The sequence below is a fragment of the Hippocampus bargibanti genome, linkage group LG02, assembly GCF_051943395.1.
Source record: "Hippocampus bargibanti isolate YZ-2025 linkage group LG02, ASM5194339v1, whole genome shotgun sequence".
NCBI classification, from domain to species: Eukaryota; Metazoa; Chordata; class Actinopteri; order Syngnathiformes; family Syngnathidae; genus Hippocampus; species Hippocampus bargibanti.
In genome coordinates, this window is record NC_142735.1 from 24622297 (window position 1) to 24635940 (window position 13644).

General features: G+C 41.8%; 1 protein-coding gene and 1 pseudogene across 2 annotated transcripts; one reads left to right on the plus strand and one right to left on the minus strand.

Annotated features, from left to right (window-relative positions):
- Positions 1–132: 132 nt before the first annotated feature.
- lgi2a (leucine-rich repeat LGI family, member 2a) lies at positions 133–6838 on the plus strand. Its single transcript, XM_089017928.1, has 8 exons — positions 133–382; positions 512–583; positions 1913–1984; positions 2049–2120; positions 2259–2330; positions 2399–2565; positions 4233–4397; positions 5049–6838. The coding sequence occupies exons 1-8, from the start codon at positions 216–218 to the stop codon at positions 5864–5866; spliced, it is 1605 nt and encodes a 534-aa protein (XP_088874054.1). The 5' UTR covers positions 133–215; the 3' UTR covers positions 5867–6838.
- Positions 6839–9558: 2720 nt separating this feature from the next.
- Positions 9559–12049, minus strand: LOC148902095 (uncharacterized; annotated as a pseudogene). Its single transcript, XR_016114238.1, has 2 exons — positions 11959–12049; positions 9559–10504 (listed from the first exon to the last, which is right to left on the minus strand). The product of XR_016114238.1 is annotated as an uncharacterized LOC148902095 (transcript).
- Positions 12050–13644: the final 1595 nt, after the last annotated feature.

Consider the following 13644-nt stretch of genomic DNA (forward strand, 5'->3'; position numbering starts at 1 on the left):
GCAGGATAATGATTTATTTAATAAATAATGAAAGTGCGCGTTGGGGGGATGGGGGAGTAGTGGGTGGGGGCCGCCGCTGATTCGCTGCCGTCCGATGCTGCGTCGCGTGGTGCAGGGTGGAAACGCGCCAGCCAGCCAGCCAACCTGCCTTGCCTGCCCTCCCGGTACCGTTCCGACTGCCTCATGCAAACCCAGTAGAAGCAGCAGCAGCAGGGATGCCACCGATGGGAGCCTTTTGGATTTTGCTTTGCGTGTGTCTGTGCGGCAGCCTGGCGAAAAAACCTGCCCGCTGCCCTTCAACTTGCAGCTGCTCCAAGGAGTCCATCATTTGCGTGGGCTCCTCTTCTGTCCCGAGGACGACCACCGGCGACATCATTTCTTTGTAAGTACTCGCTGCCGCCCCCACTCCTACTCCAGCCTGTTAGTTGACGCAGTCTCAGGATACGAAAGGTCATTATAATTTCACATCCATCAAACGTGTTGGAAATATGATGTTTTGTTGTGCTTGCAGGAGCGTCGTCAATGGCACTTTCTCAGAGGTCAAAGAGGCAATGTTCTCACACATGCCGTCACTCCAGCTGCTGTAAGGGAACGATTCCTATTTGCATCCCCCAAGAATGGGCACCCGTTGTTAAAATTATACAATTAAGAAAAACAGCTCTTTTTTAACAAAATCAACACAATTATTAATGGAGGTGAAGGGAACCGACAGAATATGAAAAGACGACGCACCTCCGTTCAAATATAGTAGGTCCCTGTGACAATAAATAAAAATGACATAAAATTGATCATTTTAAAGCTTTTTCTCCACTATCATGTATAATGTGAAACTTAACTTTACCAAAAAATATGTATGTATTCGAAATGGAAATAAAGTGCAAAATCAGTTTGACGAAGAAAAAAAAGCTACAGATAGAATACAGTGAGACCTCAACTTACAAACACCTCAACTTACAAACTTTTTGTCTTACAAACGTCAAATTTATGAAAATTAAACCTTATAATAAGCACTATTTTCATAATACACACCCACCACGGCTGGCGGAGTGATCTTCGGCGGTAGCACACGACCGAACAGCACCATAGGTTAAGTTACACACAACAGTCCTTATGGAAGGTGACTCTCCTTCCATAAGCCATCAACGACCATCAAAAAGGTAAATAAAACTTTACAGCACAGTTTATTTCTTTAATTACAGTCCTCATGTAATGCGCCTCTCTTTCCAAACAGCAATTCCCTTTGACCTTCGACCTCCAACGCCATTCCATCAAGCCATAAATGACCATCACTAATGTAAATAAAGTGACTTTATGATACAATGCAGTGTATTTATTTCATTACAATACAATAGCACATTTATTATACATAGAATAAGGTATGTTGTGTGTAGTTTTAAGGCTTATTTAGTTGAAAAGTATATTTTATGGAAACCCGGGAATGGATTATTCCCATTTTAATGGTTTCCTATGGGAATTTTTTTTTTAGATCCACACTTTTCGCCTTACACACTCTGTCTGGGAACCAATTAAGTTCGTAAGTTGAGGTCTCACTGTACTTTTTTTCGTCCGGGGCAGAAGCTTGAGTACCCTCTCGTGGCAATCTATGCACATTGTGACTAAAATCAATCGCATTTTATCACATTTTGGTGTGGATGATATGGGCAAGTCTGGAGCCCAATGTTATTTTGTAGCTTGTGCATGAAAGTCACAAATAGATTGATTAACTTGTAAAATGTATGACAAATCATTTAAAATCTTTTGACGTGGCGGTCCAAGTCTTTAGTTTGCCACGACGAGCTATCACTCTCCCCAAGTGCCACTGCCAGTGTGTGACAACGGCACATTTAAGAAAATGTCGCCGTCCCCCCAATATTAAGCTTTTCACATGCATCTATATTTTGTTTTATTCCAGGCTTCTCAATTCCAACTCTCTCACCACCATAAGGGATGATGCCTTCTCTGGCCTTCCACATCTAGAGTACTTGTAAGTGTGTCGTTCGAAGTGAATGTTTGGTAAACAGACGAAGCAAGTTGTTTTTCTTGGACAGGTTTATTGAGAGCAACAAAATTGAGACCGTATCCAAATATGCCTTCCGAGGACTCAGGGACCTCACCCATCTGTATGTTCCTTGATTTCCATTTGGTTCATTTGGAGATGTGTGACAAAACAGGTGACAGGGGTGAAGATTTGATCGCTTGTTGTGTTTGGTTGTGCGTTTTTTTGTTGTTGTTGTTGTTGTTGTTTTTTGCGGGTTTAGGTCGTTGGCAAACAACAAAATCAATGCGCTGCCTCGGGATCTCTTCAGTGAGCTGGACTCTCTTATCGAACTGTAAGTTTGGTGATTTTGGATTGCTCTTCTTTCGCCGCGGCAAAATCATCAACAGTCATCTTCAACAGGGACCTGCGCGGCAACGTCTTCCAGTGTGACTGCCGAGCCAAGTGGCTAATGACGTGGTTGCGGAACACCAACACCACCGTGTCCGACGTATCGTGCGCCGGGCCGGAGGACCTCGAGGACCGGCGCCTCAATGACATGAGCTTGCAAAATGAGTGCATCTCAACTGGTGAGCAAACAACAATACACAACCTCCGCCACATCCAGAAATGATATTTAGCTCGTAACATTTTCAAATCACGCTTGAATAATACACAAAATTCATGAAACCAACCAGATTTTTAAAAGTCTTGTGAGAGATCGTGACTGATAACATTTTGTGGTCAAATTTTGCTTCCTCTGACCAACCAATCAGAAGACAGACGATGATGTCACTACAGCACGTTTAGTTAGTCCAGTGGGGCTAATTTATTTAAAGGACAACCGACGCCTCCGGACAAGTTGTGTCCATAATTTGTAAAATCGCTTCTTCAAATGACTTCTACTTAGCGTATTTTACAAAGATTTCACGGCATATAGCTATATTTTACGTTTTAAGACTCACGCTGAATATTCAGGAAGTCTTTTTTTCGAGTTGGTGACGATTCCTGACGTCACGTCACGTCTGGAACGCCCCTGACCGAAAAAAAGGACACACAATGCATTTTGCGGTACTTTGTTTGGTATGAAAATGTCGTGTTAATGGCAAAATTAGAAGGAAAACACATAAATAACGCAATGGTAAATCGTGTGTTGCACCAAGACAACTATTTGATATTCGCTGATACAAATTCCAAGCAGACAAATCAGCCCATTTCCAACGGAGCTTTGGCGCAATCTTCTGCATTTTCTGGGTGCTACATTTCTGTGCAGATGCCTCAAAATGACGGAATAACTTCTTTAATCAATTGCAAACATTTAAGTTTTCCTCTTCAGAACTATTTGAGTCATATTCATAACTGGATGAGTAATAAGAAAGCATCTTCTCCGAATCTGAAGCCATTGTTTTGATTCTCGAGCAAGGCAAGATGTCTTGGCGTGACATCACAAACAAGGGGGCGGGACCTTCTGAAACTGGCCACTTCCGGGTTCAATTTGAAGTCGTTTCTGGACACTTTCAATCATTTTTATTGGTGTTTTGCATTTGACTAAAAATATCATTCTGCGTGTTTTGGGTATTTTAGATGCTACAAAACGTTTTTCTGATGTCAGTTAGGAAACAAAAAAATGGTGTCGTTGTCCTTTGTAAAATACGCTCAGTAGAAGTCATTTGAAGTGATTTTACACATTATGGACACAACTTGTCCGAAGGCGTCGGTTATCCTTTAAATGTGGTTAACTAAATAATAACACATTTCATGTATATGCACATTTCAAAACTCTCAATTACACTCAGTTACAGTCACAGGGTATTATTTTCTGCGGGTGAGCAGCGGCAACCAGATGCGTCAACTTCACTCAACCCAGAAGTAACACACACGCACACACTACTACTAACTCAAATACAGTACCTGTAGTTTAATTCCTAATCTTGTTTCCAATTTTGTTCCCTCGGCCAGGACTGTGCAAATTTCTGTGCAACGTCATAGCATTTGGAAAGTCAGTGCTGCAGAGCTCACTAAGGCTATCACAACTGAGCTCTCTTGTAACAGTGGGAGTTTTCAGCATCTTTGAAACCAAACGGAGAGATGGTTTGAGGCAAAGAAAGATAAAAAATGATATCTGCAATGCATACTGCACAGAGTGAAATGAACAAATTATAGGGAGAGAGGCGTCAAAATAACATTGCTTCAAAACGGAAGCTATAGGTTGGTGCATTATGACTCAACATTGATGATGGGAATTCCCATTTGGCAGATTTCATCCTGCATCAAAGCGTGAGCTCAGAATCCCTTTCCATCGACACGTTCAGCTACAAGAACGACGTCTTCGTGGCGGTCGCCGCTCCTGGCGTGGAGAGCTGCATGGTCCTTCAGTGGGATCACATTGAAATGAACTTCAGGACTTATGATAACATCACGGGTACGCTTGTCCACCGATTCATGGCAGTCCCCGGGCTTTTTGTGTGTTATGAAAAATAATTATAAACCATTCAATTGATATTTGGTTAAAATTAAGGCCATAAATAACATTTCAAAACCACATGTCATGGTTTTGAAATTAGCGGTTGGCTCACAGCTCTCTTGCTAATTTGAAAGCTAATACCTGACTTTTTTGCCAGGCAATTCACTTACAAATCACTTGCTCTTTAAATATAAGGTGAATTTTATTCAGCAACTCGTGTAATATTGATAGCTTGTGTAACATCTGTGCACGAGTGACAGCACGCATGAGTATGAAACTTTACGAAGTAAGCTAAATAAGAGCGAGTCGGGATTAACAATAACCTAAAGGAGCAATAATTAATGACTCTCTTCATATTATAGTTGATTTGTTTTTAATTTGAAATAAAAAATGTACTATTAGTACCAGAACAACATGGTTCGTATTTTGCGGTCCAGGGTTTTTTTGATGATAACACGATAAGCTGCTTGCTGCCGTAACCGCCGTTCCCAGAAAGGGTTAAAATCGAATATAGTGACATTTGGACTGTTTTGGCCACAAAGAAGAAAAAGTGACGTCAGTCGCAGTTGCACAACCAAATCTGGTTTTCACATCTTTATTTTTTTTTAGGTCAGTCCATTGTGGGATGCAAGTCAGTGGTGATCGAAGACCAAGTATTCATCATCGTGGCTCAGCTCTTTGGAGGCTCACACATCTACAAATTCGATGAGGACCAAAGCACCTTCACCAAATTCCAGGACATCGAGGTGTCCAAGATCTCCAAACCAAACGACATTGAGGTGTTCCAAATCGGCTCCGATCGGTTCTTCGTGATCGCCGACAGCTCCAAAGCGGGCCTGTCCACCCTCTACAAGTGGAACGACAACGGCTTTTATTCCTACCAGTCCCTTCACGAGTGGTACCGCGACACGGACGCCGAGTACCTCAACTTGGATGGCAAAGCGCACCTGTTGTTGGCGAGCCGCTCGCAGGTCCCAGTCATCTACCAATGGAGCCGCGGCAACCGCAAGTTTGTCCTGCAGGGCGAGATTCCCGACACGGAGGACGTGGTGGCGGTCAAGCATTTCCGCATCAAGGGAGAGCTCTACCTTGCCGCCACGCGTTACATCGGAGACTCCAAAGTCCTGCACTGGGGCGCCAAGCAGTTCTCGGAGATTCAGGCGCTACCTTCGCGCGGCGCCATGATCCTGCAGCCGTTCTCCTTCAAAGAGCGCCACTATCTGGCCCTGGGAAGCGACTACACCTTCTCGCAGATCCTCTTGTGGGATGAGCGACAGGGCGCGTTCGAGCGCTTCAAGGAGGTCTACATTCAGGCGCCGCGATCCTTCACCCCCGTGTCCACGGACCGACAGGATTTTATTTTTACGTCCAGTTTTAAAGGAAATACGCAGATCTGGGAGCACGTCATTGTCGACTTGAGCTCGTGAGTCCCTGCGCCGTGTTGCCAGGCACAGACAATTCAAAATCTTCCGGAAAATGATGAGTGGCGTGTTGGGATTTGGCTTGCAAATTGGTGCAATTTTTATTTATTTCTCCACCTCCCCAAGAAAGTTTCTAGTAAATTTCAGAGAAGTTCCATGTCAATTTCAAGAAAGTTAGAATGCGGGACTGTGGAAAACGACCACCCTAAATCGGAACATTTTAATTTTCTGTGAAGCAGACATCCGTGAAAAAAACGATGATGGCTTTTCAAAAGATTTTCTTCATCGGTGCATGTAACGTCATAATGCACGCCTCAGACATGCGCTCCATCACCTGCACTAAGCATTAAAGGACAACTGACGTCTCCGGACAAGTTGTGTCCATAATTTGTAAAATGGCTTCAAATGACTTCTACTGGGCGTATTTTAATAAGATGCCACCGCATATAGCTATATTTTACGTTTTAAGACTCGCGCTGAATAGTCAGGAAGTCTTGTTTTTGAGTTGGTGACGAGTCCTCACGTGACGTCAGAAAAGGAACGCCCCCTGACCGTAAAAAAAGACACATTGTAGCGTCTTTCCATCACGTCAATGTATTTTGCTGTACTGTTTTTTTTTAACCCCTTATGCTACATCCAAAAGCCACCAGCAGAGGGAGTCCAAGCTCCATGCAAGGAATGTATTAGCCTGTGGAAACGGGCTGATTCATTCCTCACAGGAGCTGGTCGCCATTTTTCTGCCTCTTTTGTGGGACGTTACGTTGCAGTCCAGATGCCTCAAAATGACGTGAAAGTTCTTCTTTAATCGATGGCAAACATGTATGCTTTCCTCTTCAGAACTATTTGAATCATATTCATTACTGGATGTGTAACAAGAAAGCATATTCTCCGAATCTGAAGCCATTGTTTTGATTCACAAGCAATGCAAGACGTCTTGGCGTGACGTCACGAACTGGGGGCGGGACGGGAAAATGCCCAATTCGCAGCTCAATTTTTTGCAGATTTTGGACACTAAGTCATTTTTATTGGTGTTTTACTTTTGACTAAAAATATCATACTGCGTGTTTTGGGTATTTTAGATGCTATAAAACGTTTTTCTGATGTCAGTTAAAAAACAAAAAAGTGACGTCGGTTGCCCTTTAACAGATATATTCGAATGACATTTTGTTCTTTTAGTCATGATTATGCTAGGAGCTAAACTTCCAGGTTTGTAAATTCCTGCTTTGTTGCCATTAATCCCCCCATGGAACATTTCAAACTTCCTTCCAAATCAACCTGGAATTTTTCACTATACCCACTCAGATTTTAATACAGTAAAGTCTCGTTATATCGATACCCAAGGGAGTCCGAAAAAATATCGATATAACCGGGACTATCGATATATCCGATCCTGCGCCGAACTGCATTAAACAAAAGCCAAGCGCCATATAAGAAACGGAGCTGGCCATTAGCTCCCTTTTTTTTGGGTGAGATGTTCCCCCAATGTTGCCTCAAAATGGCACATATAATTCTTTAATGATTGTAAACATGTATGCTTTAATCTTCAGAACTACAGTGTATTTGAAACATATTCATAACTGGATGTGTAACAAGAAAGCATATTATCCGAATCTGAAGCCATTGTTTGGATTCACAAGCAATGCAAGACGTCTTGGCGTGAAGTCATTTTTATTTGCATTTGAATAAAATGTGACATCGGCTGTCCTTTAATACACAGTATGGAATGTTAATAATTTTCAAAATCATCGCGCTTCAGCAGACAAAACAAGAAACATTGTTGCAAAAAACGATTGCATTCATATACAGTACAGTGGGCATGTACATAACACAACAGGCAAACTGCAACGCTTACATCTTACTGTATTATGTATACAATTTAAAAAAGACATCAATCTTCTTCTGCTTCCCATTTTTACCTTTTAACACAAACACTTCAATCTCGTCTGCTACACACGAGCTAGCGTCTGAAAATGAAAATGGCTCTGCTACACGGGTGCTGGGCACGTAACCAAGTCACCTGACCAAGTCGACCAATGGCGCGACTGATGGCGTGACACGTAACCAAGACACGTGACCAAGTTGACCAATGGCGCGACCGATGGCGTGTCACGTGACAAAGTCACACGGCCAAGTCGACCAATAGCGCGACCGATGGCGGCTCATGTGACCAAGTCGACCAATGGCGCGACCGATGGCGGCTCACGTAACAAGACACGTGACCAAGTTGACCAATGGCGCGACGGATATATCGATATAAACAACAAAAATGGCCGGCGGGGGATGAAAAGGAGCACCGTAATAACCGGATTATCGTCATAACCGGGTATCGTACGAAACGGTACTAATTATACATAAAAAGACTAGAAATGTGCAAGGGAAATGAAAATAGTATCGTAATAAGCGGTACTATCGATATAACCGATATCGATATAACGAGACTTTACTGTAATAATAATAATACATTTAATTTACAAGTGCCTTAAGCAAATTTAAGCAAATTTTGAGGTGTGATTTTTTTTAAATCAATGGAAAAGACTATTCATGAGCTCCATGTTGTTGAGTGGAAGCCCGTGTTCTAACGTCCCGCCTTCACGTTCACAGCAGCAACGCCTTCTCAACGCGTTGCTGCTGTGAACGGGCATCACATCTCTTTGTTGCTCCTGTGCAGCAAATACAGTAAAGTCTCGTTATATCAATATTGGTTATATCGATAGTACCGCTTATTACGATACTATTTCTATGAACGCAAGGAGAAAATTACATGCGCGCAGGGTCGGATATATCGATAGTCCCGGTTATATCGATATTTTTTCGGACTTTACTGTATCTTGAAGCACAAACCACATCGCTAACAATGTTTCATTTGGGGAAATGGAGACAAGGCAGAGCATGAGAGTAAATATTTTAAGCAAAATATGTTAGAAACGTCATGAATATACATCCAAGCTTTCCAAATGTCAACATAACAATAAACGCCAACATTGCAAGCTAGGCTTGACTATTGTTTCTTTTTGGTTTCAGGGGCAGGGGTGTCAATGTCTGACCCTAAATTATTATTATTACCAGTACTCAGTTTAAAACATGAACCCATAGATTTATTGTATAGCATTAACTCATTCACTGCCAGATGATGTGCAAAATGTGTCCACTCCCGAGCCACGGTTTGTGTCATTTTCACTCAAATTGAAGGATCCACAGAATATTGAATTTTAGGACTACATAAACATTCAATACAGAAACCTTAGACTCTCTTCTTTCATCAGAAATAAGTTAATTCCTAAATGATATGGGTCTGGAGTTATCTGAGTTTGAAATGGGGGCAGCTGTACAAAATACAATACGATATATTGATTTACATTATCATAGCGCTTTAACAACAGCTGAAGCTGTAACAAAGCGCTAACATGAACAAAAGGCAAATGCTGCACCCTCGTGGAAGGGAAAAACATTGCCAAAGGTCTGATCAGCACCCTGCAAGAAAAACAAAAACCTGAACGAATTTGGGAATGGTGCTCAACGTCACACTTTTTAATTTCCGAATAAATTTGGTAATGGCACCGAATGAGTTAAAGATGACCATTCTGAGAATTGTGTTAACAACCAGGTTATGTCTCAGAAAGTGTTAAAAAATATATATCGTAAAGTGTTAAATGTGTGCGCCGTGAGGTATTGTCAGGTTAAAAAAAAAACATGCAAAGTAAAGGTTTAAAAGTCAAAATGTTTACTTTTTTAAAATAAAAAATAAAAGCCATCTCACATATAGCACTTGATAAAAATATAACTTAATGACATAAACAGAATGTAAATAACCAAAACTGATTTATAATGCTGCAATCCACTTCAGTGTGCCGCTCCTTCTGGTATGCTGGCCTTGACCACCGGGACTGTAAAGTGTCCTTGAGAGTTTTGAAAGGCGCTTATAAATGAGATGTATTATTATAGTTGTCCAAAAGCAAACGAAGAAGGCCACTTAGCTGTCATGTTACTCATTTTTCGTCGCGGTTAAAGAATATGGTTCCGTTCCGTCCTATTCGAAATGAATTGCTTCAAAACCTGCGATGATCGATGCTAACCGTTAGCATCTGAATGTTACTTAGCATTAGCATAAAAGCAAAGTTAGGCCGACGTGGTTGTTTAAAAAAAACAATGTGTAGTTATATCCTTGTTTTTCGTTCTGAGCCGATCTAACCAGCATAAAGCCACTTCTTTGCTCACTATAGGCCAAACCGGTGCTTGTTGTAACGCGTAAAGAGTTCACATGAGCCAGCACAGCGCTCAGCACTCGAACGTGAGCCGCTGACGCGTACTTTGCGGTACGGCACGTTCGCCGGCTCAGTCGGTGGCATCCACTGCATTGACGTTGCTGTCCAGCTGGTGTCGAAAAGACATCCTGGCTTTGGAGGTGAAATAGACTTGGGATCCTCGAGTGAGACCGTCGCTGGCCCACGACGCGCCGGAGGCGACGCGGAGATTTCTCTCCTCTTTGTGGATGACAGCAAAGTTAAGTTTAGCCGAAAGGCTGCGATTCGGTCGTCAGATGCGCGTCTCACCTGCCGCAGTGGGGAAATTTTTGTTTTTACAACGCTCTTTGCAGTGCCTGTAAAAGGGGAAACACTGCAGCATCTTCACGCCCATGATGTCAAACTGCCGAGAAAATACCACAAGGTCGGTAAACTCATTTGGACCAGTCATAAGACGCGATGCTGAAAAGAAGTATTCAATCGATTTCTTATTCACTTTCAGAAGTAGACTCGGCCGCTCACTATCGACTCAGAAATAAAATATCAGAAATATCTCACATAAGCTTTTTGACCCAATATGGAGAAGTCTCAATTTCCCACATCTTGGATGATGACACTTGGAATCTTCCTACCTTATGTCCGTCCTCCCAGCTCAATTGTGTTCGCATGATGGGACGTTGGAAATTGATTGCATTGAGTTAAATACAGTCTTGCCACTGTTACTTTCCCAAAATAAAATATTGCTTTACTTATTATTTGGCAATCAAATTAACTGACTGATTGCATTAATTTTAAAGGATGAAAATTCATTTAGATTCTGATTTACTCGCTTAACATAAAATTGACGACCATTTTTGAGCCAGTACTGTAGTTAATTGAAAGGACTGATGTCTAAGAATGTTTTTTCAACATGAAATAATTTTATTTGACTTAACATAAGTGATGGTTTCTATTTATGGAAAACAATGAGCATATGGGTTTCTCTTTATTCAGGCACAACATGCCTTAAATATTTTCTTTAGCTGACACAAAGTTATTGTAAAAACGGATGTACTGGAGTTAATACATCACCGCCAACAATCATCTGTAGTATTTGAAGTAGGACAGTTGCTATTGTTTTTTAACTTATTTTTTTCCGACCATATTGTTTATTGACTTTTTCCTCCACATCCTTGCATGCATATTTTGGCTTTTACACAGGTGTTGTAGGTGTTAAGAATTGTGATTGCTTTTGCTCATGTTTTTAAAACAGTGGTAAGTATCTGGATTGTAGTCTTATTGTCAATTTTGGGATACGTCAACCTAAGCAGTGCAGGACTACAAATTCAGATTAGTAAATTAGGTCACATTGCAGAATCAGGCAAAGGCCAAATGAGCGGGTGGGTGACTTGGCCTATTTACAACTGTGGGTCAAAATGCATCTTGCCACACTTTTCTCTTTCCTTTGAATGTTCTGAGTCAGGTGAGACGATTGCAACATAAATTGCGGTATTTTTTTCATCTGTCCGTTTGCAAACAAATAACATGAAATGTTTTCGATGCAAATATGCTCAAAGGCTGTCTTTTTTTTCAAAATTGCAGGTGGAAGCTGCGCGGACCCCGTAAGCAAGCGATGTCATGTGCCCGTCACCCATTCTATAGCATGTTTTGATCGGTCGCATTCAAAGCCTCCCTCTGATTGACGGTAAGCTCAACCCCACCAAACATGATATATTGCAACATTGGCGCACACCACACATGTCATCAACCAGGTGGAGCACAGCTTGTTATTCTCATCAAATCTTTTTCGCGAAACAAAAACTATCTGTATTCGAAATCATCACAACGGATTTTACAAAGTAATCCAAAAGCACCCACCTGACTCTGAGACGACCGCGAAGGGAACTGGATGAGGTGGGAGCCAACAGTGGAAATCTTCCTTGTGTTCCCTGCACTGGCCGAGTGAACTTTAAATAGCTCCCCCGCCCCTGCAGTGTAGGGCACGTCTACTCCCCCCACCCCCTCTGACTCTTCTTCCCGCTGCCCTTCAAGATTTTACCTTCATCACATAGTCACTGAGGTTCATCCAGTAGCTCGTTCCTTTTTCTTTCTAAAGCGCTCATTTGCGGTCTTATGAGTGAGTTGAAATCCAATCAATCGTGAATAAAATGACTACTGAGACCCCGACAAAGGGTCACTGTGAACATTGATGGCATCAAGGGGGGAGAGGGCGACGACATCAAATATGAAGGATGGCTCCTAAAAGACAATCTGGTTTGTCTGTGAATCAACTTTGGAATAATCACACAAAATATACTGCAGCTAATGAAAAGAAGAACCAGTGAAAGTTATATTGTTTTTGATGGCTTTGGGGTGTCGAAAATCCACTAGGTTTGTGTTCCTGTCATTATTTAGCACTTCCTGTCTCGGTCAAAACCAGGATGACACATTGATCACATGCTTTCAAACGTTGGTTAATAAATGGGAAAAGCAAGTAAAAGTGCAACCATCCGGTTACAGAATGGAACAAACAAGCACACAATGAGGATTCCGGCTGATTCCTGCTAGTGGCGAAAACAGCCGCCAAGAAGCCCCGCCAACTCATTACATCATTCTCGTACTTAAGCCAGCCTGACCGTTCCCGAGCCAGCAAGTATTTCACTTCTCCTTTTTACACTATTTTTATACATATTTTTATATATGCCAGCAAGCCACCGTGTGTCAACAAAAGATTAAAGGCTTAACCTGCATCTCCTCCCCTTCCTCGCATCACAACGTGAACGTTTGACCTTGTCTGAACAAAAACAATCCTATTAGATGAGGAATAAGACATGTAATCACATACAAGAGATGTCTGGCCGTGATTCATCGCATATGAGCCTTTTCCACATTTTTAATTGGAAAACTGTGAGTGGGTCATTTACACTTTTTAATAATGAAACAGAATGCTGATTATAAAGTGATTGAATCCCCCTTTTTGATTTCCTGACCTCTCTGGGCAGTTTTGTTCAACAACTGTGCATTTTTAATTTGGAAATGAACGCTACTGTTATATCACTCCTCCACTGGGTGTTGCTCTAACAGGCTGAATAGCTTTTCGAGTGTTTGATTTGATTATAAAAAGGGCCCAGGACGTAGTGTTGTGGCAAGACTTTCCAAATAAGTGTGTCCGAATGCCAAATGGGATGGCGATCTCAAGTTGAGGATAAGACTGTAACAGTTGTACAAAAGAGATGACGATTTTCCAGAGAACGTTTGTGCTACTTGGAAGGAGCACTGCACAAAATAGGTGACAAGTTTAGATCCTAAATATCCAGCAATAAACACAAAGGAAAGAGACATAATACAGAGATGCATTTTCGCTTTAATTGATATGCATTGTCTACCTAGCCATCTACCTAGATAGCTACATATCGAGCTACCTAACTGGATCGACAGATAGATATGGATGGATCGATAAATGGATGGATGCTCGCTGATACTAGTTAGTTGCAGGGATGACGCGTATTGTAAAATGAGCTTACAAGCGATTGGATTTAGGAAGAATTAAAACAGAAGCTGAAA